The following is a 13,426-nucleotide window of genomic DNA, read 5'->3' as shown; positions in this document are numbered from 1 at the left end:
AGGATCACAAATGTCTTGATAAATTCTCATGGTATTTAGGGTACTCTACTTTCCTAGGTCCTTGCAGTAAGAAATGTTACATCACCCATTTCAGTGCAGAAGCTGGGTGTAAAAATGTTCTAACTTTTCTCCACAGATGCTTTCCTTTTCAGGTTAAATGTGCTTTGTTTATATGGTGGGGAGGGACCACTATGTAATGAGCAAATGTTGCATTTTTGTATAATGTGCAACCGCAGTAGGAAAAAAGCAGGTCTCCTGCACCGCAAGACAGATCTGTGTAAATCTCAGAACTTGATGGACACAAATGCAAATCCTTTGGCAAGTAAAACCGCTCCATTGTATATATTTCAACTGTATACTTAGCGGTTTGCCTGGAGCTCAGTGAAATATGGAACTGCTTGCTATCCATGCATTTGAAGAATATAATGAGAAATATTTAAATATTTCTTCTGTTGAATGAAAATTAAGGCATTTTTTGCCAGCATAACAAAGGCATCAGCTAGCATAATCCTCGCTATATCTATAAGTTATTTTCAAAGAATTAAAATATTTTAATAAATAAGCAAGTATCCTGGAGACTGAATAATGTTGTCTTCAAGTTTGCTATTATGATAAACAAGAGATGTTTGTTAAAATGGCCCTCACCATATCTGCTATTAAGAGGAACCTAGCCGAAATAAGGAAGATGGAATTTGAGACTTGTCTGAAGATGCATGCTCCAGGACTGTCAATATTATCTTTTCTTCATTACTTAGTGAGTCACTGTCATGGAATAAGCATGTACATATTGGCTGTTGGCATCATTGATCTCTAGGAGTGGGGGCTCTGTCCAGGCACTTTTTTAATTGGATAATCTTTGCCGTTGGTACCTTTTCCCCAGCTCCAGTCTTTTCTTCTGTTTTGCTTTTCGTTTGCCCCCTCTTGGTTGGTTGTTGGATGGATCCCCTGTATGGATTTTCAGACACTCTGCTAGTAACATCAAACTCCTGATGAAGTGCATTGTGTTTTATGAAATGCGTTGAGATTATGATGTACTTCATTTTTTATGTTGATTCACAAATCACAGACTCTAAATCTGTATGAAGTAATATGTATTTATGTACCAAGAAGGAATATCTTTAATGAGCATATTTGGTATCAGTGCATCTTCTGGTGTTTGTTACAAGTATTGAAGTATTGTTTTTATATATACATGCAGTATATTCTGTGTAAGAATTGTGTGCTGACCTTAAAATTTCCAGGGGCTATTGTGGTTTGTACTTTTTTGCAAGTATGTTTAGGATGGAGGCATTTGAACCTTTGGGATAGGTGCTATGGCTTTGTTACCATTTCTGAGCTTGTTTGGGCAGTGTGACTCACTTAAACAGTAAAACAAAAATAAGGATAACAGCCACAGAGCATGCACCTTCAAGAATTGTTAGTGCACCTATACTTTTCTTAACCAGTTTTCAATCGCGAAAGTACATGCTGTTGTTTGCCATTTTGTAGAGCTTTTCATTAAGGTATATAATATGACTGCATTTCAGAACAAGGAAAGAGGCCACAATAGTGCCACAAAAGAAGAGCTGGAATCCTGCATGGTTAACCAGGTATATTATTTAACAACACATTATATTAGTGAATATCTCTTCAAATACACCAATAACTGGAATCCCGTAACTCGAGCAATAGTGTTCCTGCTGAGCTAAAAGCTCCAATCTGTTCTGAGAGAAATACAGAGGGTTCCATTTTCTCCTTCTGAAAATGCTAAATGCATGGCTGTCCCTGGCTTTAATTTTTTTTTTAATTTACTTGCATGCAAAACATGCAAATCGGGTGCATCAGAGTGAAGTCAAAATTTATTTTTATTTTTTTGAAAATAAATTTCAAATAACCACTTGACCTCTGGAAGATTTACCCCCCTTCATGGCCAGGCCATTTTTTGCAATACGGTACTTTGTTACTATAATTGACAATTGCGCGGTCATACAATGCTGTACCCAAATAAAATTTCCCACAAATAGTTTCTTTTGGTGGTGTTTGATCACCACTGCGTTTTTTTTCTTTTTTGAGCTAAAAACAAAGACTGACAATTTTTGAAAAAAAAAAAAAAAAAAATATATATATATATATATATATATATATATATATATATATATATATATATATATATATAATATTACAATACATATTGGCCTAAATTTAAGAAGAAATTTGATTACATTTTCTTTTATTGGATAGAAAGCAGAAAGATATATATATATATATATATATATATATATATATATATATATATATATATATATATATCTTTCTGCTTTCTATCCAATAAAAAAAAAAATGTAATCAAATTTCTTCTTCAATTTAGGCCAATATGTATTGTGCTACATATTTTTGGTAAAAAAAAAAAAATCCCAGTAAGCGTATATTGATTGATTTTGTGCAAAAGTTATAACGTCTACAAACTATGGGATATAATGGATTTTAATCCCTGCTTTTCAGGTAAAGAAAGTCCATCACTTTTCCCCCTGTCAGAACGGAGCTCTGCCTTGTTGACATTGGCAGAGCGCTGTCCTGTGCTTCTTACACACAATCGGCAGGTGCTGGCGGATATCCATTGGCCAGCACCCACTGATCGGCTTCTGCTGTGACAAATTACAGCAGAAGGTGTGCGTGTGCGCTTCCTACCCTGATGTTTAGAATCACGTATATACAGTGCCTTGAAAAAGTATTCATACCCCTTGAAATTTTCCATTTTGTCATGTTACAACCAAAACCGTAAATGTATTTTATTGGGATTTTATGTGATAGACCAACACAAAGTGGCACATAATTGTGAGGTAGAAGGAAAATGTGTTGTGTGCATTTGTTTCAGCCCCCTTTTACTCTTATAACCCTAACTTCTAGGTTGTAAAGAAAGGAGGTAACCCCCAAAAAAGAACTGGTACTTTAACGGCAACGAAAGTACAATAATACAAATTTAATTTAGTCAAAAAATACACATATATATACAAATATGAAATATTAAACCACTAAAATTGATTAACAATAATGATCATCATTATTGTTAATCAATTTTAGTGGTTTGATATTTCATATTTGTATATATGTGTATTTTTTGAATAAATTATATTTGTAGTATTGTACTTTTGTTGCCGTTAAAGTCCCAGTTCTTTTTTGGGGGTTACCTCCTTTCTTTACTAACTGCACAAGGGATGTTGGCAATTATTTAGTGGTATGGGTGGATGTTCTCTCTCTATCCCCTAACTTCTAGGTTGAACTAGATGGACTTGTGTTTTTTTTCAACCTAACTAACTAAAATGAAGTGGAACCAATTCAGAAATTACCTAATTAGTAAATAGAGTCCACCTGTGTGCAATTTAATCTCAGTATAAATACAGCTGTTCTTCTGAAGCACTCAATGGTTTGTTAGAGAGCCTTAGTGAACAAACCACATCATGAAGGAACACATCAGACAGGTCAGGGATAAAGGTTTGAAGAAGTTTAAAACCGAGTTAAAAAAAAATATCCCAAGCTTTGAAAATCTTACGGAGCACTGTTCGATCCATCATCCAAAAATGGAAAGAGTATGGCACAACTGCAAACCAAGATATGGCCCAACCAAGCCAATATATGGCCGTCCACCTAAACTGACAGGCCAGGCAAGGAGAGAATTAATCATAGAAGCAGCCAAGAGACCCATGGTAACTCTGGAAGAGCTGCAGAGATCCACAGCCCAGGTGGGAGAATCTGTCCATAGGACAACTATTAGTCGTGCGCTCCACAAATCTGGCCGTTGTGGAAGAGTGGCAAGAAGAAAGCCATTGTTGAAAGAAAGGCATAAGAAGTCCTGTTTGCAGTTTGCGAGAAGACACGTGGCGGACACAGCAAACGTGGAAGAAGGTGCTCTGGTCAGATGAGACCAAAATTTAACTTTTTGGCCTAAAAGCAAAATGCTATGTGTGGCGGAAAACTAACACTGCACATCACCCTGAACACACAATCCCCACCGTGAAACATGGTGTTGGCAGCATCATGTTGTGGGGATGCTTTTTTTCAGCAGGGACAGGGAAGCTGGTCAGAGTTGATGGGAAGATGGATGGAGCCAAATACAGGGCAATCTTAGAAGAAAACCTGTCTGCAAAAGACTTGAGACTGGGGCAGAGGTTCACCTTCCAACAGGACAATGGCTCTAAACATACAGCCAGAGCTACAATGGGATGGTTTAGATCAAAGCATTTTCATGAGTTAGAATGGCCCAGTCAAAGTCTAGACCTAAATCCAATTGAGAATCTGTGGCAAGACTTGAAAATTGCTGTTCACACTCTCCATCCATCCAATTTGACAGAGCTTGAGCTAATTTGCAAAGAAGAATGGGCAAAAATGTTACTCTATATGTGCAAAGCTGGTAGAGACATACCCAAAAAGACTTGCAGCTGTAAATGCAGCGAAAGGTGGTTCTCCAAAGAAGTGTTAACTCAGGGGGGCTAAATACAAATGCACTTTTCAGATATTTTTTTGTGAAAAAATTTGAAAACCATTTATCATTTTCCTTCCACTTCACAATTATGTGCCACCTTGTGTTGGTCTATGACATAAAATCTCAATAAAATACATTTACGTTTTTGGTTGTAACATGGCAAAATGTGGAAAATTTCAAGGGGTATGAATACTTTTGGTGGTGGTCTCAGCGGGGAGCATCAATAGTTTCAAGAAACTATTAAATAAGCACCTGAATGACTGCAACATACAGGGATATACAATGTAATACTGACATTTAATCACACACAGGTTGGACTTGATGGACCTATCTTTTTTCAGCCTCACCTACTATGTAACTATGTAACTTTTTCAAGGCACTGTATATCCGTTAGTTGTTTATGGAGGCACCTATATGTACTGCCAGCTGGAAATTAGGCCTAGAGTCATTTATCTCTCCAGAAGACTGGCAAGAAATCTGGTCTAACTCATCAAAAAACATTATTAACATCCTAGCCACGGAAGCAAATTATAAGTTGCTAATGCGATGATATTTGGTATTCATCCATCACGTGCAATACCTGGGTATCTTTCCTGGTGCTTTAGGGGGTGCAGTGTTGATGGTACATTTTAGACATTTGGTGCCACTGCCCAAAGAGCTGTAGTTTTTGGTCTTTCATTTACCAGATAATCTATACTAGGGGTAGGCAACCTTAAAGAAGTGGAGATCTACCTGAACAACATGGGAGAATTGAAAGATCACCAGGCACTGTGTTGCCCAGTGTCACCTCCTTACACCTGATTTAAACCTCTAATTGCCATACTGCTGTGCCGCAATCGTGTGCTTTGCATGGCAATCATGGGTTTAAATCAGGTGGTGAGGAAGCAACATATTGCCTCCTCGTCACCTGTCAAACACACTCTGATCGCTTTTCAGAGGAGCAGCAGTGCCTGCTGTACTTGTAAATGAGCTCTTAGGGATCATACACACATAAAGTTGGGGGGGTGGTAAAATCCTGTGGTTGAATTATCTGACCCCAATCTCTACATTCTTTAGCCGTTGAGGCAGCAGCCAAAAGTGTAGACATGCCGCAGCAGGAATTAAACCCCCTGTTACTTTTGGTGGGTGCTACCACCTGCCAATCGCAACCCATTCAAGTAAATGGGGCCACTCTGCAAGCTCCCTGCAACTGTATGCTTCTGCGAGGTCCAAGGGGGGGTTAAAGCAGGTAGTGAGGAGGGGATACCATGCCTCCTCACAGTCTGCTTTAACACCTTGGTTGCTATACTGCCAAAGGTTGCAGGGCACTTGCAGAGCGGTCTCATTCACTTGAATGGTTCCTGCTGGATGGGTGCGTGTGATATGGGCACAATAGCATCTTTATGCTATTGTGCATCTATATGAGCACAATAGCATCCTTATGCTGTTGTGCCCATATAGATGCTGTTTTACATCTATATGGGTACGATAGCATAAAGATGCTATTGTATCCATATAACTCCTATTGTGTCTATATAACTCCTTTTGTGGCCATAACAATGCTACTGTCTTCTATGATGCCCAGTGATAATGACCTTGTAGCACTGCTGTGGATCCCACAACTGCCAGGACTCAGAAGCGGAGTGATGCCAACAGCATGCCTGTCATTACTGCCGCAACTTTAGAAGAGGCCTCGGGTTATGCGGTCAGTTGATGCCCCCGCGAAACTGCTGTCTCTGCGGCTGGCGCCGGCTGTGAGCTATGTTCTTGGAAGTAGTTTCCCTGCAAGCTCATCCAGGCTATTCGTCAGCAGATCGCCAAGCCCAGGTGATCTATCGGTCACCTAGCAACGGTCGGCTGGTAGATCGCACCCCAGGGGTTGCAAATCTGGGATCTATACTATTGTAGATAGGAAGAGGATAGGTCAGCAATGGCAACCTGCAGATCTAATGAACGGGTTCTTTTCATATCATCTTTTTTAACCGCTTCAGCCCCGGAAGAATTTACCCCCTTCCTGACCAGAGTGTTTTTTTGCGATTCGGCACTGCGTCGTTTTAACTGACAATTGCGCGGTCGTGCGACGTTGTACCCAAACAAAATTGATGTCCTTTTTTTTCCCACAAATAGAGCTTTCTTTTGGTGGTATTTGATCGCCTCTGCGGTTTTTATTTTTTGCGCTATAAACAAAAAAAAAGCGACAATTTTGAAAAAAGCACAATATTTTGTACTTTTTGCTATAATAAATATCCCAATAAAAAAAAAGCTATTTTTTTCTCAGTTTAGGCCGATATGTATTCTTCTACATATTTTTGGTAAAAAAAAAACACAATAAGTGTATATTGATTGGTTTGCGCAAAAGTTATAGCGTCTACAAAATAGGGGATAGATTTATAGCATTTTTGATATTAATTTTTTTTACTTGTAATGGCGGCGATCTGTGATTTTTTTTTTTTATCGTGACTGCGACATGGACACATCGAACAATTTTGACACATTTTTGGAACCATTGGCATTAATACAGCGATCAGTGCAATTAAAAATGCATTGATTACTGTAAAAATGTTACTGGCAGTGAAGGGGTTAACACTAGGGGGCAGTGAAAGGGTTAACTGTGTTCCCTGCTACATGATTCTAACTGAAGGGGGAGGGGCTAACTACAGGAAGTGATAGATCGTGGTTCCTAGCCAATAGGAACACATGATATGTCACTCCTGTCAGAACAGGACAGGGAAGTGTATGTTTACACACACTCGTCCCTGTTCTGTCTCTCCTGGTCACCATTGCTCATGGCCGGCGGTCATCGCGACCATCGGCCGCGAGCATTGGCACCCCCGCTATGCATCGGGTGCGCGCCTGCTATCCGGACCCCGCGAGCCAACGCACAGCTACGTGGTTTCGCGCAGGGGAGCCAGTGCCCGCACTGCAAGGGATACCTGCTCATTTATGCCTAGGGGACCGCAAAAATCAGTTACACTTACCTGAAATTGTAGTATCCACTTTTGAGCAGAAAGATACTTTGCACCACATATATACATATCTCAATATTCATAGCTTTGTTAGATTTTTTGCTCTTTTTAAAGATAACTTTCCTGAGAAAAATGAGAATGTATCCCAGTGTTGAGAAAGGGATTTCCTATATTTTACTTAGTCTCCACTGTCCATTACACTCACAGGTTTTAAAGATAAAATTTTAGTGTTGCACACATTTACTGTATCAGTAACAGGTCGATAGATAGACCTTATCTGTTTAGCTACCCATTTGGTTCTCTGAATATACAGAAAGTGAGGGATATTTATGTAGTATACCTAGTATACATATCAACTAATTTATTTCACATAAATACTGCGGGCACTAAGACTGTGGTTGTGCTCTTTACAATATACTGTAAGATTTCCCTCTTTTTATTTAGTGTAGTTTCCTTCTAAATGGTTACTTTAGCTTGCATCATAACCAGTCTGTCATTGTATATAGAACAATTGTTTGCAGTATTAACTGCTTGTCCATCAAGCTTCTGTCTTAAAATATCCAATGATAATGTGTTCTATTTATTTTAAAGTGACCTATTGTCTACTGACCAATAAAATGGGAATTGACTCCACTGTTTTATTTTCTTATCTAGTATCCAGGATGCCCTGACTACAGCATTTTGTCATTTATGGGTGGTTTTCATGGACGAACTATGGGTAAGAGCAAGAGTCTTCTGTTGTCAACATCCCACAATATGTAATGTAATAAATATATTGATACAGGAAGTTTCAATTTGACACTCCATCCCTGAATCCTATGGACTAGCTATTTGGTCGCCCTAGGGTACCCCGGGTTCACCTTCATCCTGGGCTCGATAGACTCTGAACTGGTTGGACTGTCGAGATCCGTATGTTTTGCAAACCATTATCTGGTGCACGGCCCTCAGTGACTCCGGCCCCTCACAACACTTTTTCCCAGGTGGTAGATTAGGGCCCTGGGAGTGATTGCTATATGCTATATTGTTTGCTTATTCTCCTCCACTTCATGTATGCTCGGAGCTCTGTGTATATATACATCGCATATCACTGTACTCTGTCAATTTTTGATTGTTATATTCACAATTTTTTTGATAATTTTTAATAAAATTGAAAGTAAAATATATTGATACATAGCTAAAAAGAGAATGTATTTCTTACTAGTAAGCTTCTGTTTTCAATCCTGCTGTGAAACATCTGGGAAACCTGTGTTCTGCAGATAAGCAATAGATATTTGCTTCCAGAAAACTGCTCTATTTTTGATTTTACCCAGGAGACTCAAAGGTTTTAGAAGCCATAGCAGCAAAAGTAACCAAAATGATCAGGGTGATACTGGGCACACTCATCTGTCATGAGAAATTCTTTCATATTTTTATTTTATCAGAATATATTTTAATTATTGAACCTTCCTTTCTGAAAATATGTATCTGATAATCTTTAGCTTACAAATCTATATTAAACGACTGAATTAACTTCGATTTTAGTTAACATGTTGTCCAGATCGTTATGCTTATCAATATTTTGTCCCCTTTTAGTTCTCTCTTAGCTTGCATACATCAGTTAGATCAGATGAATGAGTTATTTCTATACCTAATAAAAATTATCCTGAAAATGTTCACTTTACAAACAGAAACATTGCTTAAATTAAGAATTGTTTTCATATAAATTATTTTTTTCCTGTTTTGCTCAAGTAAGACCTCAAAGTTAACGCTAGCAGTATTTTAAAGAGCAATAACCTGTGTCATTTATCATTGTGAACTGACCCTTATGTACAAAATACCTTTTATAAATGGCTAAAATAACCTGTGCAGTAAAGTTGATATGCATGCAGTAAATTAATGTGATACGTGTAGTAATGCTATCTGTGAATTAAAAATTCAATTTTGACAGTAAAAACAGGCATGTATTTGTGAACTTTTTAGAGGTCTTCAGCAGTCCAGAATTTTTGTTCTAATACACATACAGTATGTTAGAATGGTAGTTCTCACTGCTTGCTCTGTCTCACTATACCTAGTTTGCTCATTTGGTGAAATGCAGCCATTCCTCACATTATCCAAAGTAAACTTTGGATAATGTGAACTTCACGTAAATAAAAGAGGTTTCAATCATATTCATGAACGAGTTCGCATATGGGGGGTGCAGCATTAGAACCCATCGCTGCCCCATTTAATTGTAGGAAATGGTTTGGAGATAGAGGCATGTCAGCGGTTAACACAGTCAGGTGATTATGAAACTAAACATATTTTGTTTTTGCTTGATTTATTGAAAATTGTTCTTGAAGAGAATTACTTTCTTTTCCTTGTCAAAAGAAGTTTATTGAGTATACAATGTTATAAAGATACATAAAGTAAGTTTACAAGGATCTATAAAGTAAGCTCATTGTTTTACAGTAGGGTTTATATAGGTAAATATCATGAAATTTCAAATATTAAACATTGGGTTCACGTAAACCTAAATTAAAGATATATATCATTTCCTTAGTTACTTTTGTAGGTATTTAAATGATTTATACCTACTATACATATTGTTTACAGGTAGAGTGTATATAGATCAAATAAATTCTGATAATGAGCTTTAATCGTAAGGTGAAGAAAAGGAAAGAGAAAGAAGAAAAAGGGTTGAAAGGTAGAGGTATGGTCCACAAGGTTGTCCCGCTCGTCAGTTTATTATTCTTTTTAGTTCTCTTTGAAGCCTTAGAATGGGTGTCTCTGTAAGTCATTTAATCTGTTACCATGGCAACAGGACAGAGTCATTGAAGTTTGACAAGAACTGTTGTTTTATCCAAGGATGCCAAAGTTTTTCAAATTTTGGAATTTGATTTTGATCGATGGCTACCATCTTAGCATGGGACATTGTATTATTCATTCTGTGAATTGTTTCTGCTAGTACCAATGTAGGAGATTTCCATGCCTTGGCCACTGTTTGTTTTGCAGCCGTTATTAGTTGGATCATAAGTTTGAATTGAGAGAGTGTTAACCATTCCGGTTTTAGATTAAGTAAAGTTAAATATGGATCTGGTTGTATTATTTTTTTAAATATTTTAGATGCAATCACGAAGACTTCCTTCCAGAAGGTTTGGATTACTGGGCACGTCCACCAAATGTGTAAATATGTGCCTATTTCTGGGCATCCTCGAAAACAAAGAGCTGAGGTATTAGGTGAATATTTTGCCACTCTAGCGGGTACAAGGTACCAGCGAGTTAGGACTTTATAATTTGTCTCCAGTGCTAAGATGTTGGGTGAAGATGACTTAGATGTGAGCCATATGTTAGACCAGTCCGTGTCTTCTAAAGTTCGTCCCAGGTCCTCCTCCCACCTCTGAACGTAAGAGGGTCTATTAAGATTTGCTACTCCATATAATTGATTATAAAGTGATGAAATTGTACCTTTAGCAAATGGATCTTTTGTACAGATTGATTCAAAAATGGATAATTGGGATAATGGTGTATCCCCCTTTAGGAATGGTGTATAGAAATTTTTGATTTGGAGATATCTAAATATCTCAGAGTTTGGTAGATCATATTTTTCTCTAAGCGATGGGAATGAAAGGAATGATTTAGATGCTATGAAGTCATTTAGTGTCTGAATGCCTGATGTTGTCCAAGCTTTAAAAGAATTTGGGTAGATCCATGCCGGATAAAAGGCCGGATTTCTGATAAAAGAAAGGAGAGGATTGTGTGGAGATTGTAACTGATATTTGGTTTTTAGTTTATCCCAGAGAGATAAGAAGTGTTTAGTTATGGGATTATGAATTTTAAAGCGGTCTTTAGGATCAAGCCATAATAAATTTGATATTAATAGAGGGTCATTTTCTGAAGCCTCTATAAATACCCATAATGGGATTTCCTGTTTTGCATGGTATTTGGACAGACTGGCCAAATGTGCTGCTCTGTAGTAGTTAGTAAAATTAGGGTATCCCAGACCTCCTTTATTTTTGGGAAGATGTAGTGTGTGTATAGGTATACGTGGTTTAGAAGAGCCCCATATAAACGAAGTTGCTCTTTTTTGTACTATTCTCAAAAAATAGGAAGGAATTGGAATAGGGAGGACTCTGAATAGATAAAGCAATTTGGGTAGAATAGTCATTTTGATTGCATTAATCTTCCCTATCCAGGATAAAGGAAGTTGCGACCATTGTTTTATTAGATTTGTGATCTGTCTTAATACAGGAGGATAATTGGTTGAGAATAAATCAGAATGAGATGCTGTTAAATGAATTCCAAGATATGGGATTGATTTTTCTGCCCATGTGAATGGGAGTGCAGCCCTAGCCGGGATCAATTCCATGTTTGTGAGTGAAATATTAAGCACTAGGCATTTCTTAGGATTAATCATAAGGCCGGATAGGGCTGCAAATCCATCAAGAGCTGGTATTAAGTTAGGACCAGAGACCTGTGGTGATGATAGAAAAAGTAATATATCGTCTGCAAATATACATAATTTGTGTGTAATACCTCCTACTTCAATGCCAGTTATATTTTGGTTTGTTCTGATGTATTGGGCCATGGGTTCGAGTATAAGGGCAAATAATAAGGGAGATAATGGGCAACCCTGTCGGGTACCTCTTTCGATATTAAAGGCTTCAGATTTGTATCCAGCATATTTTATATAGGCTTTGGGTTTATTATATAATGCTTTGATCCATGTTAAAAAGTGGGGTCCAAAACCCCATTTTTGTAATGAATATTGCATATATTGCCAGGATACTGTGTCAAATGCCCTCTTAATATCGAGAGATAGAAAACATAAAGGGATTTTCCGTTTTTTAGCAATATGTGCCAATAACACTGCCCTGCGTATATTATCGCCTGCCTGTCTATTTGGCATGAAGCCTACTTGATCTCTATGTATTAATTTTCCTATAATGCTATTGAGGCGTTTTGCTATTATTTTTGCTAATAATTTAATATCGAGGTTTAACAGAGAGATAGGCCGATAATTCACACAGGAAGTATCATCAGAAAGGGGTTTTGGGATCATACAAACAATTGCCATTAGTGTTTCTTGCCGAAAAGAATGTCCATCTAGAAGTTTGTTAAAAGTTTCAGTGAGAATGGGAGAGAGTATTTCTGAGAATGTTTTATAGTATAAAGCCGAGTAGCCGTCTGGGCCTGGTCTTTTGTTAAGTTTTAGGTCTTTTATGGCGTTAGCAACTTCATCTATAGTTATAGGCTCATCCAAACTGCTTTTTTGATTCTGAGATAACACAGGTAAGGTTATTTTTGAGAAGAAGGATTCAGCCTCTGTAGGATTAAATTCATTGTTTGTCTTGTATAAAGTTGCGAGATGTGAGTGAAATTTATGGACTATTTTAACTGGATTACAAGTGTAAACATTTTTTGATAATTTCAAACGTATTGGTTTGAAAGATTTGTTAGTTGAATTTAATGCCCGAGCCAAATATGTACCTGGTTTGTTTGTATTCATGTAGAAATTGTGTTTGGAGCGTTTGAGGGATTTATCAACTGACTCAGTGAGAAATAGATCGTATTCCAGTCTAGATTTTTCCAGATGAGATTTTGTACTCTGGGATGGATTATCTTGAAATGATATGTAGGCTGCATTAAAATTGAGTTCTAGTTTTTTTGCTAGATTTTTGCGTTCCCGTTTAAATAGTGCCATTTGTCTTTGTATTGTACCACGCAAGACAGGCTTATGAGCTTCCCACAGTGTTATTGGGGAGATGTCTGTTGTATTATTAATTGATATGTATTCCTTTAAAGCTTGTTCAATGGCCATCTGATGTAGTGGGTGTTTGAGCATTATGTCTGGTAAGTACCACGTTGGGTCATGGGCTTTTGGTATGGCTGAGGCTATAGTGGTGTATACTGCATTATGGTCAGACCACGGAATCGGAATTATATCTGATGCAATAATTTCTGGTATCATTCCTATTGTTAGAAAAATATGATCTATTCTGGTGAAGGTTTGATGAGGGTGCGAGAAATAAGTGAATTTCTTTTTCATTGGGTTACTTTCTCTCCA

General features: G+C 37.6%; 1 protein-coding gene across 3 annotated transcripts in view; it reads left to right on the top strand.

Moving 5' to 3' along the window:
* ABAT (4-aminobutyrate aminotransferase) overlaps positions 1-13,426 on the top strand; it is a 585,676-nt gene that overhangs the window by 422,852 nt on the left and 149,398 nt on the right. For all 3 annotated transcript variants that reach the window (XM_073632986.1, XM_073632985.1, XM_073632987.1), the window contains exons 9-10: positions 1,527-1,589; positions 8,059-8,122. In XM_073632986.1, the coding sequence (XP_073489087.1) occupies positions 1,527-1,589; positions 8,059-8,122 (127 nt within the window). The remainder of the gene's footprint in view (positions 1-1,526; positions 1,590-8,058; positions 8,123-13,426) is intronic.

The sequence above is a fragment of the Aquarana catesbeiana genome, linkage group LG06 (genome assembly GCF_042186555.1).
Source record: "Aquarana catesbeiana isolate 2022-GZ linkage group LG06, ASM4218655v1, whole genome shotgun sequence".
In the NCBI taxonomy this organism is placed as follows: Eukaryota; Metazoa; Chordata; class Amphibia; order Anura; family Ranidae; genus Aquarana; species Aquarana catesbeiana.
The sequence above is the reverse complement of the archived record's forward strand: the minus strand, read 5'-3'. Positions and strand labels throughout refer to the sequence as shown.